Source organism: Rutilus rutilus, assembly GCF_951802725.1.
Source record: "Rutilus rutilus genome assembly, chromosome: 12".
Taxonomy (NCBI): domain Eukaryota; kingdom Metazoa; phylum Chordata; class Actinopteri; order Cypriniformes; family Leuciscidae; genus Rutilus; species Rutilus rutilus.
The window spans coordinates 34,724,835-34,741,576 of record NC_140217.1 but is presented as its reverse complement, the minus strand read 5'-3'; the positions used below and the strand labels follow the sequence as shown (position 1 = coordinate 34,741,576).

Sequence of the window (16,742 nt, the reverse complement as noted above, 5' to 3'; positions counted from 1 at the left end):
GGAAGATGGGAAAAATTTGATTAGTTGGGACCACTGAAATGGTGACAAGGAGATTGAAGTAGATGACACGGACAATTGCTAAAATGGCAATGGGAGTAACCGAAATGGAGGGCAAGAAAGCAGATGATGTACTTTTTTCTGAACAAAGTAGATTGTGATGGGCTAATTAGTGCAGATGGGAGGTTGTCGTTCTCATGGAGCTTTGCCAAAACTCTCATTAATTGATGTTCTTTCTGTCCTGTAAATGTTGATACAATCGTATTTTATATACTTACCACTTACAGTCTCACTAGATGCCAGTGTTACTTTCTAAAGTCGATTACTAATTGAGCTTGGAAATAGGCTTAACAAAGGATTAAAAGATCTATGTTCTCTTTAATGTGACCTGGGTCCCTTAATAATTGTAGGGACCTGCTCAGGGACTCAGCAGGGCAGTCAAACGAAGAATTCATTTTACAGAACCCTAATTCACACACACAGACGCACACCAGTGTGCTAATGTGCCTTGTCAGATAGACCAGCATTAATAATACCACTCTCCATGTCTCTAGTATTCCCACTGCACCGAGTTACCGCTGTGTAATGTTACCCTTGGTGAATTACTCCAACTTTTGATGACCACATTTCATCATATAATATATTTTAAAATGTAATTTAATGATCAAAACTGAATTTTCAGCATTGTTACTCCAGTCTTCAGTGTCACATGATCCTTCAGAAATCATTCTAATATGCAGATTTTTTGCTCAGTTTTATATATATATATATATATATATATATATAGTTCAGATGCAAAAGCCTCTAAGTGCCATCTGACATTTTCTTCTAGAATGATCATTCTAGAAGAAAATTTCAGATGGCACTTAGAGGCTTTTGCATCTGAACTCTTCAATTATGAATACTTATTATTCATGCTCAATTATTAATATTGTTTCCTATTATCAATGTTAAAAAAAAACTTTTTGCTGCTTAGTATTTTTGTGGACATTTTTTTTTTCAGGAGCCTTGGTGAGCATAAGAGACTTCTTTTAAAATCTAAAACTAAATCGTAACTATTCCAAACTTTTACAATATTTAAAAAAATTCAAAATAAATATGTTTTGTTTGTTACTAAAATATAAAATTATGAATGTAATTTATATAATTGTATGTAGATTTGTTTCAATTGTCATTTTAAAATGCTTAATACATAGTATATATTCTCCACCAATATCACAAAAGGCAACCTCAGCAAAAGAGCTTATACATATCTCTTGCTCACAAGGGTGCTAGTGTTGCATTTTTTAATCATTTATTGTAACCGTCCTAATCTTAAGAGGGAGGAGAAAGAGTTTGAAAGTGTTTAACGAGGCCAACAGGGTTATGTAAATCAGTTTTTCTTTTTTTTGGTGCGCTGATTTGTTTTATTCACACTTTTGAGTTTGCACATTCATCTCTGTGCTGATTACAGTATTTACTTAAATCAAAGACCGAAACTCAGCAAAGAAAGAGGTCAGATGTAACAAAAACAAGCACAAGCAATAAAAATCATTATCCATTCAAGATATCCCATGCATGCAAAGATCAGAGACATTAGAAGTACCAAGTTGTGACTGATCCCCTGAGAGTGAACGCATTAGAAAGCCAAATTTAATATCGATTACCATATACACGTCAATTCACCTGCCAGATTCAGATGACAGCTGTAACAGCTTCATGAAGTTCAAACATGATATTGATCGACTGTTATGAGAATGAAAGCTGTGACAAGTAATTGTCTTGCAGGTGTTTTACAAGTGTGACCACCAATTATTTTCCCACTAGAGTGTAGGATCGATATCGATATAAATATATATTAAGCGCAATTATTCAGGTATAGGCTGCGAGGCAACCGAACAAGAGTGTGTTTGCCCCATATTTTAGCCTTAATCACCTTGAAGACAGTTATGTTGCCATCAGCCGTGCTTTAGGACTTCTAGATGTAGACACAAACAATTTTCTGCACAGACCAGCATATTTCAGTTGAATGAGTAAGACACAATGAGAGCACTACTGAATCCACTGCCCTGGGAGAGGGGAGTCTATACTGTATCTAATTGAAATGGCAACCTGAGAGAGAAATCAATGGTTGCAGGCAGTGTAACAGGAAATGCCGGCCACTGGGTGTTGAGTTTATTATTAGGTTACATCACAATCTGATAACCTCTTGCTTTTTTTACTGTTCTATTTGCCTTTAAATCCGCTACACGCTGGAGGCAAGTTTTTAGAGTGTACGGAGATGTCGCATTGGAGCGTATACTGGAAAAGACAACTTACACTAATGGAGAATCAGACTCGCATCACTGACACAAATAAAGGTCTTGAAAAAGCTCACAGAAACAAACCAAAAAAATTATTTAATTTTTTGTCTAAACTTGAAAGGGTTTTTTATACTATCTGCTGAGTTACTACAATATGGATGTTAGGTTAAAATATGCTTTTATGTTTTCAGACCTTTACTTTGGAGCCCTATGGGTTTGTCGTCTTTTTGTGTCTGGACCATCTTTGTAGGCCTTTAAGCAAAAGAGTGAATTAGTAGGAGTGCATTACTGCACAATAAGGTCTGTGTTTGTTCTGGACTGACTGACTGCATTATTTCCAGAGAGAGATTTGGGCCAGTGTCATGTTTTTGCAATTTTGTATATTAGTTTTTCATGGTTTCAAGCTTCATGCCAAAATCTGGGTCAATTAGAAACATTCATCTCAAATTAAAATAAAAATTTACGTTTATTGCCAATTCAATTAGACTCCTCTGCTAATGGGGCTCAAGTCACATTGAATCCAGCTTTATTTGTTCCAATTTGGTTATTTGCTGGTGTGAATGCATACCAAAGACTCTAAAAAAAGATATGAACGACGCACCTTCACTCTCTTCCATTGTAAAGGAGTGAAGCTGCCATTCCTGCCAATGTCCAAATATGGCACTAACATCTTGGAGCCCGAGGGCCCTATCATACACCCGGCGCAAGTGCTTTTTGATAGTTTTTGCGCTTTAACCTTGCGCACAAGCAGATCCGTTTCTTTGCTAGAGAAGCGTTCAGTTTTTCCGCTTGCAAATTCGGCCATGTAAATACCGAATCCCCCATTGGCGCGAGTGCAACTGTTTTTTAAAGGGAATGGAAGTTGAGATTCTGATTGGTTTATTGCACTTTATGCCCAAAACATTCAGAGAATAGGGACAACCCTTTTAGACCATACATTGACTATTTTTCCCTATGTTAAACTAGCAGGGCCTAAATAGTTCCCAGAGTGTGCGGAGTAGTGAGCGTGAAGTGGAGCCACGGTATCAAGGCCACATTCCCTCATAATCAGTTAGTATAGTTTACTGCAGTACAACTCTTTATATCAGTGTGAAATAAACAGTTATTGAAATGTAGAAATTAAAGTTGCAGCTCCAATCTCCTCCCGAAAATCCTGAAAAAAGTCAGTTTGTGTCTCAGTGACTACTTTGCTCAGAGAAGCTGTCAATCATGAAATCCTGTTTTTTTTTATCTTTGTCCTGGTTTTATAGTATCAAATAACTTACTAAAACCAAACTCATTTTAAAGAACGAACACTTTGACTTACATCAGCGTGATTAAAAACTACCTACAATGACAGAAACCATCTTTGGAAAAAATAATTTGAAGTTTAATTTGTTTTAGTTTGTCTCACATCCCTTTAGATTATATGATGGGGTTTATGAGCTATTCTGCATCCAGCCACCTTGGGGCGATCGAAACATTTTGGTTTCCCTTGTCAGGACTTGTGCGGCACACTTGATACATACATGTATGGCAAGCAGCAGCTTGTGTTGAACCTATTGTCAACCTATTGTATAAACATTGCAACACAATGGCTTTAGGCTCAACAATTCTAGTGTGTCATTTAGGAGACTGAGACGTGCCAATAGAAAGCTCCAATTCCAAATGTCGGTTTTAGTGATTTAAACCAACGATGGTTCTCATTCCTGGGCAGGTCTATCGCTGGATGAATTTGAACTGCAGTTGACCCTTGAATTGCATCTGAAATTGGAAGCAGCCTCATTCTTGCTTTTACTTATCTAACGATTCTGATGATTGATAGCATGATTATCTAGAGGCTTGAGTCTGAAGAAACAGTTCATGCAAAATGTATGGATTCAACATTTTAGTGCATGTGCACTAAAACATGTGATAGCACATTTATATAACATTTAATCATGATAGCTTTGTGTGAAGAACAGACTGATAATCTTTTCTTAGCTGCTGGCTGCTGCAAATTAATCACTGAGTCAGTGAGTTGAACCTGAGAATCAGATTAGTCTCATTTGTGAATTGAAGCTATGACAAAATAATCACCTCGTTTTGTATGGCTTTAGACTTGCAATAGAGCACACAGTCCAAAGCTCCAGTCATCCCAATTTCTCCTTTTGTGTTTAATGAAAGAGTTAAATGTTTTTGGAATGAAATGATGACGGAATTGTCATGTCAGGGTGAAGTATCCCTTTAAATCAAGAATAAACTTATGATCAGTACAGAAGCAATGCCATGACAACAGGATTGCTAAGACATTGCATCTTGTCTCATGGGAAAATGCATAAATAAAAGTGTGAAATGCTCTGGTTTTGCTTCCTTTCTTGAGACTAAGAAAACTAAATCTTTAAAAGCAAGTCAAAGACCTGATGCTTAAAATATTTCAAACACGGTAAAATCCATTACCGTTTCAACATGTGGAAAAACTTTTGTTACATTTTTGATCATTTTATATAATGCAGTGTGATTTTTATTTATTAATAAATACCTTGGGCCTGGACACCTAGGTCTTTCATGTTTAAATGCATTTTTACGTAAAATATTTATTGGGTAAAACGCAGACCATAAGCAATGGAATATTAATATATTCACGTTATTTAAGGGAAAGGAAAAGTTGGACCATAACCTACATGTATTTCTACTCTCATTCTGGATGTAACAAGATTTAGAGTATTCATTCACTCCTAGAATTTGAATGAGTTTGCGCACAAAGACATTATTAATTAAAATATTCCTATTTAAACAGCGTAGCCTTGCTGTTACATAATAACGACTTGCCCCAACCCTGCTGATCCATAGCAAGAACATGATCACTAATGAGCTTATGGAAATCTAAAGTTCTGGGTAAAAAAGCGCTTTCAGCTCTTAATGAATATACCGAGAGCTGAATTATGATTTTAAATTTAAAAAAGTACTGCCATATATTCCTCTGCCGTTGATAAACTCAATAAAGTAGCTGCTTTCCCATGTGTGCAGTTAACAGTGCTTGGAATATTGGCATAACAAAGACCATTTATCAGCTCCAGCGTCTGAACATTGCACCCGTCAACTAGAGCCAACCGTAAATACTGTAGTTTTTGTGATAACAGTGATAAGCCAGCGACAACGCAAAGCTTTCACTGTGACAAAAGAGCGCTGTTAATGCATGACAAATTACAGATTCTGCTTCACCGTACTCTTGATTGTTATGAATTACTTAAGAGCCGTGACTTTTCGAGGCACCTATATTCATTTCCGCTGTCACAAGAGCAAATAAGCCAACAGTTTAGCTCTCTTTTAACAACTGCCATCTATCATTACTTGTGTGTGGTAGTTTGAGTGCCTATGAATCAGGGGCAGTTTCATGAGGCAGAGGAGCTCAGAGTGATCTGTGACACTCAGACACAGTGTCGAAGCCTTGCAGGCTGACTGTTAAGAGCAGGCGCATACCCCCTCCGGCGACTTGTGAACTGTCATTCTTCCTGATGGGCCAGCTGCCCTCTCTCTAGTGATAAAGTCAACGCTGATCTGCTGACTAGGAGTCGATCGCCATCCGGCTCCATATAGATTTGCAGTTTTCTAGCTACGCAAACACGCAGAGAAAAACGTTCCGGAGCAGCGCTCCAAAAATGCCTGACAAAACCGAAAACAATGTGCCTGTGTTTGCAAATGCGCGTGTATTTATGCTGCTGTTGACATTTAGAGGGGCATTTTAGCACTTAGTGCCATGCTGAGATCTAAACGTGTCTCAGTTTGGCAGAGAAAAGGGGCTTTTGTGAATTTCTTTTTTTTCATGTCTAGAATTTGCTTCATCTGAGCTCATTTATGATTTTCTCATGACACGTATAGGGCTGCTAATCAATTCTAATTTCTAATCAAGTTAATTGCATGTACAGTTTTTGAGTTTTCTTCATTTGGAGGCAAAATATTGATATTGTAGTACTGAGCAGATGAAAACATTTAAATTAATAAATGTAAATGTAATGTAAATGAAAACATCGTTGGAATTCACAAACTGTACAGATCAGGTGGCATTATTAATTGTTACTTGTGTCATTTTCTTTAATTAATTGCACTAAATTAATGTGTTAAATTAACAGACTCTTGCACAGGCTTCTGTGGGCTCCAAATTTTGCGTTTGTAAAGAAGGCAAAAATCACAGCGGGATAAATGGATGGAGGACCCACTGAGAGAGAGCATAAAGGCATATTACTGTACAAAAGGTATGTGACAAGAACACAATAAAAACAATGATGAATTCAGCACATTGGTCAGTCTTTCGCTTTTTCCTGGGGAAATGTCTGGGGTGGCGTGACCTTCTATGAATTAGAATAACTGTTCTGTACCAAAGTGTAGAAACCACAGAAAATGGCTAATTGTGGAGGCACAGATTTAATTGCCCGTCCAGAGGTCAAGAAGGTGAAGGTGGCCTGAAACAACTGTAAAGAAAATATGACTACTAGACTCTGGAGGGCAATCTAGTGGCTGCAGTATTTCAGCAGAGGCATTCAGCTCTCTCAAATGATTTGTGGTAATGAGGGGGGAGTGCCTTAACAATAAGAGTGGCAATATCCAAAGAAAATGTTCATTATATTTATAACTACATTCCAGTGTTATATATAACAGTCAGCTACTAAAGCCAAGATATACTGTATACACTACCGGTCAAAAGTTTAAAACATTTGTTACTAGGGTTTGAAGAAAAAAAAACAAGGCTGCATTTATTTGATCATAAACATAGTAAAACATAGTAATATTGTGAAATATTATTACAATTTAAAGCAACTGTTTTAATATTTTAAAATATATTTAAAATATCGTCTGTACTGGACACATTTTCCAGTCACATTTTCCATTGATACGTCAGAAATCATTCTTATATGGTGATTTGCTGCTCAAATTTTAAGTTTGCGAGTAGAATGCTACATTGTTGTAACCTCATATGACCTCATAATGTTGCATGTTTAATTTTTCAATCCAAATCTTGGATTAACACACCTTAAATTTTGCTATAAAAGATGCTTAAAAATCTCAGCTGACATTTGCTACAGTGGCAATGAAAGGCCAAGTTGTGCATTGCCAAGTTGTGCAAGTGCGTTGCATTGTGGGATACAGTATCCTGCTGGAATTGTACTGTGTGTAGAAGTAGTATGGTAGGCCTACATAGGGAATAGTAATAGCTTCCTATTCATAGCCTTTGCGCATGAAAGAGGGAAACGCAAATATTGCTTATGCATTGTATGTTAAATTTTCCATTTGGTTAAACCACACTGCAACTGGGATATTTATTTCATTCGATTCTTCTCTGTATGGTTTTTTAAATGACAGTGGTGACATGCTATTACACCAACATTAAGTAATAAGTAATTTTCAAGGGAAGATTTGACCCAGCAACAAATAGATCAGCAACAATCATGCTATTAATGCGTCATCTAGAGTGGTTCAATTTGCAGTCAAATAGATAAGTAAGAATGTATGGTTTAGACAGGCTGAGATGGCCCCCGAAGCTAATCACCATAATTAAGCAGGTGGTATTTTCTCTTGCCAATATTTCACTGACATCAGCCACTGAGAGCTCTAGAGCATCGAGGCAACTCTGAATAATTGACGCCGCTTGTGAGCATTCATAATTTATGCCTTTATCCATCTGAGAAAGATAGCAATGCAGTGTCGTTGAGGAATTCTCTAACATTGGGATTTTTTTCCATTTATATTTTTCTGGATTCTGTTTTTTAATGGTTTAAGAAATCAAAAAGCATGTCTAATTAATTAAAAATCATTTTAATTTTAACAATTTAACAACAATTTATTAAAGGTTTAACAAAAATTACATCTTTAGGGCCCTATGAAATACATTAAATTTTTTACCAAATTCATTTTTTTCTGTTTTAAGTTTTATGGATTCCATTTTAATGGTTTATTTCATTTTAATAATCAAAAACCATATCTAATTAATTGAATTCATAAAAATATGTATATATTTTTTTCATTTCTATGATTTTTTTTTCTGGCAATATAATGAAGGCATAAAACATTAATTTAATTTATCTTCTAATCATATGAAATTAAACACTTTTTGTCAAACAAATTGCTGCACAGCAGAGCTTTACTGTTAAATTAAAACATTATTTTCAAAATATTATTGCAAAATTGTGAATAATCCTTAAAAAGGATTGTTTTAATAGCAATGTCTTATTATTATTACTGTTAGTGTTAATACTACTTTGAGACAGCTAAATTCTACTGTACAACAGTAATATATTTCTGTCACAATATCTTCAAGTTAAACCGAACTTTTATTTTGACGGGGCGCCTTGAAGACCTTTTGAATTTCTGTGCGTTTACGATATAACGTTAGTTTTTCTCAAATGAAACTGTAATGCTCATGAAGTGACTCTGGGGATGAAGTTCATGCATTCATGTCCTTATATAGTAAGGCAGCAGAGGCTGAAAACACTGCGCGCGTCACACGTGCTTCATTGTGTGTGTGGTAAATGAAACCTCACGTCTGCGCCATTCATTCACACATAGACACAGAACATGCAGGATTCATAATGAAATTTTTGCGGTTTAATATTCATAGACACTAGTCTATATCGCGATTTTTATTTATTCATTAACATTTTTTACAAATTCTGTGAAAACTCCGCGTTATACAGTAAATTCCGTTTTTATGACCGGATTCTGCGTTTCCGCATCGCAGAAATCATAGTGCCCTAGGTTTGTCCCACACATATTGTTAATGGCAGCTTTTATTGCCTCCACAGCCACCCTATTTATCAAAGGGTTGTAGCAACAACTCGTACTACAGTAGTAAAATGCAGATTCAGATGAGCTAAATGAAGTCACATTCCTTTGGGCGTTATTCATTGTAGCACAGTCGGTTCGTTGTTTTCCATCCTGATTTCCATTATGCTTTTAATGAAATTAAATGAGATTTTTGCAGGGGAAACAAAACAGAGGAGCTAACAAGTGTTTCCGTAAGCCATTGTTAGGCTATCTATCGATCCTTTAGGGTGCTATCATGTTGACTGTTCCTTCAGGATCTTAGCAATTTCTTCAGTGTAGCCGACTGTAAAACCATCACTCATAGATGGTCTCTAAACTCTGTGTGGATGATTTGACATTTCTCACTGACAGTGCTGATTAACATATCGTTGTTGAATATGTCTCTAATTTCATGATTAATATTCTTTAAACAGAGGGGGAGGAGGAGGAGGGGGAGGAGGAGGAGGAGGGGGAGGAGGAGAGGGAGGGTGGGGGGTGATAAGAAAGAAGTTGTTTTTGGAAAATTTCCAGCCCAACTGGTTCAAACAGTGTAAAAATGGCAATTTGTTTAAGGCGATTAAAACTCAAGGCATCTTTTCTACAATATTAGGGCCTAATGCGCTGTACTGGGGATTTCTCCAAAAGTGACCCAGACAATATAAGCAAACACGCTCAGAATATAATAAATATTGGAACTAAGGATTACTTTAGTATATTTATGCTCCCAAATAACCGGAACTTAAGCTCTCCTGTCTATACTGTCCGGAATAGCTATCCTATCTTTTAGAGGTCTTGGAAAAAACAAACTGATGATGAGTCGATTCTGTTTAGATTGCTTGGTTTCGGCTCCATGCAGTGCCTATATCCGAAAACCTTCTTTAAACCTTCGCTTCGATAAGCTCCTCTCATGCTGTCAGCCTTAACAAGTGACATGTTGATCAGCTTGAAGAAGATAATTAACTGACAAAGCCTCGCTACCTTTTCCAACCAGGGGCCCTTCCTAACTCATACATTTTACCTCTGATCAGAAGTTTGACCTTTTCCAAATGATATTCCCAATTTCCAATTCATCACTTCGTCCGCCTGAATTACCCAGTGCTGTGCTACACGAGAGCCTCATTACTGTAGAAATATGTAGAAGGATCCGCTCAGTCAAGCATCGGGAGTTCGGTCCAAAAACGAATCGTATAATAATTTGATTGACCAAGGAAATGCCTTAAGGAAACGCCATGGTGACTGTATTCCCATGAGACCAGAGATGCTAAAAGAGATAAGCATGACTAGATGCCATTTTCCAGTGTGCAAAAGAGCACTAAATCTACAAAGGTCAGGACTGAGTGATGGATATATTAAATAGAGATCTGAGGCATGCTGGGAAATATTATTCACGGTGAGTCAGTGTCTTCAGCTATAGAGCAAGATCTGCTTATTAATGAACCGACTTTTTATTTGACGTATGCGTGATAAATGCTGAATTTTTTAAGGGTGTGCCACTTCCTGATTAATTAACCATATGGTATTTCATGCAAACAATTACTGTTTTATATACAGCTTTTCAGCCCATATGGATGCCTGTTGGAGGAGGCTTTTCAGAATTGCACAGAAGCGTCATGTGAATTTGGTTTCGAAGTGGTTCTCAGCTGGTGATTCAATATGTTCTGATAAGGTCAAAACAAAGCTAAACGTAAGTGATTAAATGCAACAAACCATATAATCGTGCATTTAAGAGAGGAGAGAACGCTTCCTACATGGTTGTCGATGTCAAAGGCTGTTTGTCCAGCCTGATCTCATAAGAATTTGTAGCTATTTGTTCATAATGTTTTTGTCTAAATTTTGTATGTTTGTAAATAAGCTGAAATGTACACAATGCACTTACTAACAGCATCTCAAACATATTTAAATATATTTGTGTACCCTAATTTCCTATGTGTCTGAAAACAAAGTTATATGTAAGTGTGTGTGTGTGTATGTATATATATATATATATATATATATATATATATATATATATATATATATATATATATATATATATATATATATATATATATATATATATATATATGAAGAGTTCAGATGCAAAAGCCTCTTTCATTTTTATCAAGTTCGTATATTTAAGTTCAATAATTTCACTTAAATGGCAATGCAAATTACCTATTGTCATTTAAGTGAAATTACTTAACTTAAATATACAAGCTTTATAAAAATGATCATTCTAGAAGAAAATTTCAGATGGCACTTAGAGGCTTTTGCATCTGAACTCTTCATATATATATATATATATATATATATATATACACACACACACACACACACATACACATACACATACACACACACACACACACACACACACACACACACACACACACACACACACACACACACACACACACACACACACACACTTACATATAACTTTGTTTTTTATTTATATATATATATATAAAATTAACATGATTTTTTTAAATACTGTTTCAGTCACAATATACTATTATATAGATATTTATCATTTGTTTTATTTTTGGGAAATTTCTAATACAATCTAGGCTTTTAGACCAAGTAATCCATTTGTGAATGGAAGTCACTATAGAGGCATTGTCATTGATGGCAGAATAGATTGTCACACTGTCAGACTGAGGGAAGTTTGGCCAATGCACCAGCAGATTTCTCAATTAGCTCACGGCCTTCAAAAAGGGTAGATTGAGTTTCTAAACGCCTCTGTGAGCATCAGAGATGCTGCAGTTTTGTGAATGGGCTTGTCATTCGGTATGGCTAAAGAGTCATATGCCAATATACAATGACCAACGCTCCTCGACCTGATTATTTGGGCAAATATTCACTGAAAATTGAGCCATGCTTATGAATTTGTCACAATGGCTAGACTGTAACACTATTTGCCTGGCTAGAATGTGTCCCAATCTGTTTTGTTCAATAATTACGCAGCGTTTTCTGTCATTCTGTTCTCACAGCTCAGCCATTTGCTGCCCTGCTCAGCTGACAGTAACAGATGTGAAAATTGCATCGACTATCAGTGTAAACAACAGCTGATACCAATTGAGAAGCCGTTAGATATGGAAGAAGAATATTTGTTTCGAATGAGTTTGTCCACAAACCTCTTCTGATTCGCCCGATGCCACCGGCACCTGATGCAAATAGCATATTTCTTGCATTTTGCTCATTCATTGACGCATGGAACCGCAGTATTTAGATGTTATCATTTATACAAATCATTCACTCTATCTAATGACAGCAAACAATGCAATAAAATAGTTGCTTTTGATATACTTAAAGGACTAGAATAAGCACACCTTGCAAATGGCTATTTATCAGAGAAATGCTACTTCTGACCTTTGCTTAAAACAGTCAAACATAATTATGCAAACGTGTTTATACGCACATGGCTTGCAGCAATGCATAGGAATAGTCACATTAATTTCATACAAAGCTGCCGCCTATGATTAGGTGCCCTTCACCTTGAACGTATGTTTAATAAATCTTATTTTAAATTACTTCTGACATGCACATGTTAGGAGAAGCAACAGCTGTAACCTTTGGTTCTCTCCTCAAGAACTCCTCGGAGGTTTGGAAACAAAGAAAAGAGATTCATCACAATCCTCTTTCTGTCCCCCGTTTCAGCATAGAATATTAAATAAATCTTTGTTGGAGAAATCAGCAGGGTGACTTGAACCATTTCAATGACATTTACAAATAATTCAGCAATGCCAAGGTTTAGTATAGGATCAAATCCGGCGTATAAACAAGATTTTTTTTCATTGCTGATGTTTTTCTTAAACATTAATGTAGATTTTATAGTTTTACAGCTGTTGGTTTTGCTGTGGAAAATAACAGCCTTGAAAATGCCTTTGTGTCATCCAGTGTCAGTCAGAAAATCTCAGCAATATTTTGAGTCTTCATTACTTTGTGTGCACACGTCCATCCGCGCTTGTCACATTCGATGCCTTGTGAGTTAGCTTCTTCTCAGTTGAGTAATGCTTTAAGTTATTGGCCCTGACAGAATTTGTATACATATATTTAAGCATATCTCTGGTTGAAAACATCAACATGTGCAGCAAATATATCAGCGTCGCAGATCTTCTTGTGGGCCTTTTTTATGTAAATGTTTACTTTTTTTTTTTTTTGCTGAGAAAAGGCCTGCAATACTTTGTACATTTACTTTGGCTTTTTTATTACTATTATAATATAAATAAAGTATAAAAATACTTAATATTTAATTTGCTACTACATTGATGAAAAATGTGAAGACTAAATTCCATTGTTTTAACTGAATTTGTTAGTATTTATGGTAATATGTAACCTGGTCAGGAGCATATTCGTTTCTGCTGTGGTACTATCAAAAATCATAAAATTCTACTGGTTTTGGTCTACACTACAGCTCTGTTTCTTGTACAGGTGTGTGTGTGTGTGTGGTCCTTATGGAAGTCATGCTCCCTCTGCAGGTGTGGGTATTTCCCATCCAATGCAATTTTTAGAAAGATAAAGATAGATCACAAGATGGTGAGAAAAGAGCAGATTCATATTTTCTGTGAAAAATGTTACTTTTAAACTAAAGAATTTCCAACTAACTAAGAGGCAGTCATTTGGTTATCATTTTTAGAGATTACATTTGCTTTTCTGCAACACTGTGTGCTTGTTGAGATGTCTTGCCAAACGAAACCTAGGCATGGATTTCACATGGTTAATACCACAAATTTGCTTTTTGATTACCTAAATAGTATGAATCTTAATTTATTTTTTTATTTTTTTTAATCCTAAAACTTTTCAGGTTTAAATCCCAGATTTGTCAATGTGGTGTCAGATGTTTGGATCCCAATATAAACATTATATCTGCATCCATGTAAAAGGTAAATATTTCACCATGCACCGCTTTGCAAATTGCGCATAAAGTTGAACTAATGAACTAAATGTGCAACAACATCATTTTCACTCACTGAATGCCAGCATTGCGTGACCATCCAAAGGCAAGAGCTGCTTTTCAAAACTCTTGTATGAAGAGCAAGCACCCTTGCTACCTAGAGGCATTACTAGCACGCATATTCTACATCTATATATAGCTCTTCATTAAGGTGCTATATTATGTACATTCAATTTGAACATTTACATTTAAATTCATGAATTAGATTTCATCAATAATTAAATATGTAATTTGACATTTATTTCAAATGGCATTTTTATTCTTATTTAAGGTAAATCCGTCAAAACTAGAAATGTATGGCCAATATTCAGCATTATGTAATTATATGAATTCCTAATTCCAATGTCCACCTGAAACCAAATGTAAAAACATGAGTTGCACAGTGAGTTAATTGCAGCTTTGTGTGTGTGTGTGTGTGTGTGTGTGTGTAGATAAGCAGGTTTCTAATATTTAATAAAATTGTATTTAAAACATGCTGAATTGAATCACAAATGATATGGTTCATGCTTATTTTTTAGATATTCTCTATAAAAAAATAGTACTAGCCTATGTCAAGGTGGACGATGACTGACTTGCTGTCTGTTTTGGTCTGAAAAAGAGCCTCTCATTCTGTCATTGTTTAGACTCATATTTTGTTGTCCTCTACGCAGATGAATTTATGATCCCTTTTAATGGAGCCATACCGCTGGTATTTTGTCTGCAGAGAGTGGGCTTAAAAGCCAGAGTGTTCACAATAGCCAAGTTAATAAACTTGTATAAATTACATTCTTGGTGGTGCAAGCCATCCATTATTCTACGCCTGACATTAGCTTAATGTATTCCGAGCATCACCAGCGATCCATTTTATGGTGATTGCTTAAGTTTCACATCACGCCTGATTTGTGTGTCTGTTGTTCGGTGTAGTCCGTGTATGAATTCTCAACACGATTCACTTGGGGAGATCCTTAAGGGGTTAGTTCACCCTTTTTCTGTCATAATTTACTCATCCTCATGTCCTCAGTTTTTCTTCAGAACTCAGATGATGACATTTTGAAGGGCTTTTGAGATATTCTGAATTATTCAAAAGTATCTAAAAAGTAATCCATATGATTTGTTGTATTCCAAGCCTTGTTGTGTGACAAACATGTTGAAACTGAAGCTGATAATCTGATTTCTTCCACTTTAGTGGACCATTGTGACCGGTTCAGTGAGTCACGTGAGCTGAGGTCAAGAATAAAAATAGTGCATGAATCATTGAGAGGGTTTTGAGAAGCGAATCATTTGAACCAATGAAAAGATCGAACTCGAAATATTGACTTATTCATGAGTCAGACACATAAACTGAAAAAACACACAACAAAAACACACAAAGTGTCTCCACTTCCTTCCACTGTAGAAAAATGAAGCCAAAATATCCCAGAAATGGTTGTTGGGATAACGTCATTTGGAGCCTTTCACATTTTTATAACATCAAATAACTAACTAAAACCAAACTTAATGAAAAAAATGAACACTTTAACATACATCAGCGTATTAAGAACCACCTAAAATGACAGAAACCATCTTTGGTAAAAACTTTTGGATTTTTTAGTTTGGCTTGCATCCCATTCAATTACATGGGGTGGGGTTTATGGGGTTTATGACCTATACTGTAGCCAGCCACCAGGGGCTGATCGAAATGTTTCATCAGATATTTTTCATGATCTCAAATGAACATGCCAAAGAAATATCATATCAGCCACTTTAATGGTACTTTTATGGTGCTTTTTGTATTTTTGGAGGTTTTCTAGCTAGTACATTCTCCAGAAATTCACTTTTTGCGTTTCACAGAAAAAGTACACTCATAATAGTTGGAAGAGACATGAGGATGAGTAAATAAAGCAGAACATTTTACTTGAGGTGAGCTACTCCATTAAGAGACTCTTGTCTCTTTAGTGTTCCTGCAAGCTAGTCTGTGAAAGTGTGGTAGTTGTTGACCAGTTTGTTGTTGCTTTCCACACACATCTCATTTCTGAACAAACTGTCCTCATTCCTGCGGTCTTGAGTGTACCACCTGTGGATGTGTAAGAGAGAGCTTGGTAGGGGATGTAGTCTGGGATGATGGAGCGTGTTATAATCTGTCAGAGGTGAGCTCAGAAGCAGCAGGGGTTTTGGGGAATTGTGTACTTCAGTGCCTGATTCTGAATAGGATATATGTTTCTGTCTCCTCCTACAGATTCCCCAGATGAGTTATGCCTCCACTGCTCCTGAGCTGAGCGACAATACCCGTTATGACTTCTTCTCCCGCGTGGTACCGCCGGACACCTACCAGGCACAGGCTATGGTGGATATTGTCAGCTCCATTGGCTGGAATTACGTCTCCACGGTGGCGTCGGAGGGGAATTACGGAGAGAGTGGCGTAGATGCCTTCATCCAAAAATCCCGGGAAGAGGGTAAGAGAGTGTTTGCAATCAATTTGGGAATGTTTTTGAAATTTGTTTACCTCAGCATCGAATTTTGTCTTGCAGCATAGACTTTATTGTATCTTATTATGGCCAAGAACTGCCCACTCAGACAGGAAGAGTTTGCAATAGACCACAATATTTGCATGTTTGCACTGGTATTCCCTTGTGGAAAAGAGGTGTGAATAACTGTATTCGATGTGCAGTGTACTTAAGTTCTTAAAAGTATTTTTTAATGTACTTCCATATAATATGATATTAATGAAATGAAGGCCACTTATGGGTACTTAACACTTTCTTAACACTTAAAGGTGCACTGTGTAATTTTTAGCCGCATCTAGTGGTGAG

General features: G+C 36.3%; 1 protein-coding gene across 4 annotated transcripts in view; it reads left to right on the top strand.

Annotated features, from left to right (window-relative positions):
* Positions 1–16,742, top strand: part of grm4 (glutamate receptor, metabotropic 4) — a 163,813-nt gene that overhangs the window by 78,764 nt on the left and 68,307 nt on the right. For all 4 annotated transcript variants that reach the window (XM_084426031.1, XM_084426033.1, XM_084426032.1 and 1 more), the window contains one exon: positions 16,169–16,385. In XM_084426031.1, coding sequence (XP_084282157.1) covers positions 16,169–16,385 — 217 coding nt within the window. The remainder of the gene's footprint in view (positions 1–16,168; positions 16,386–16,742) is intronic.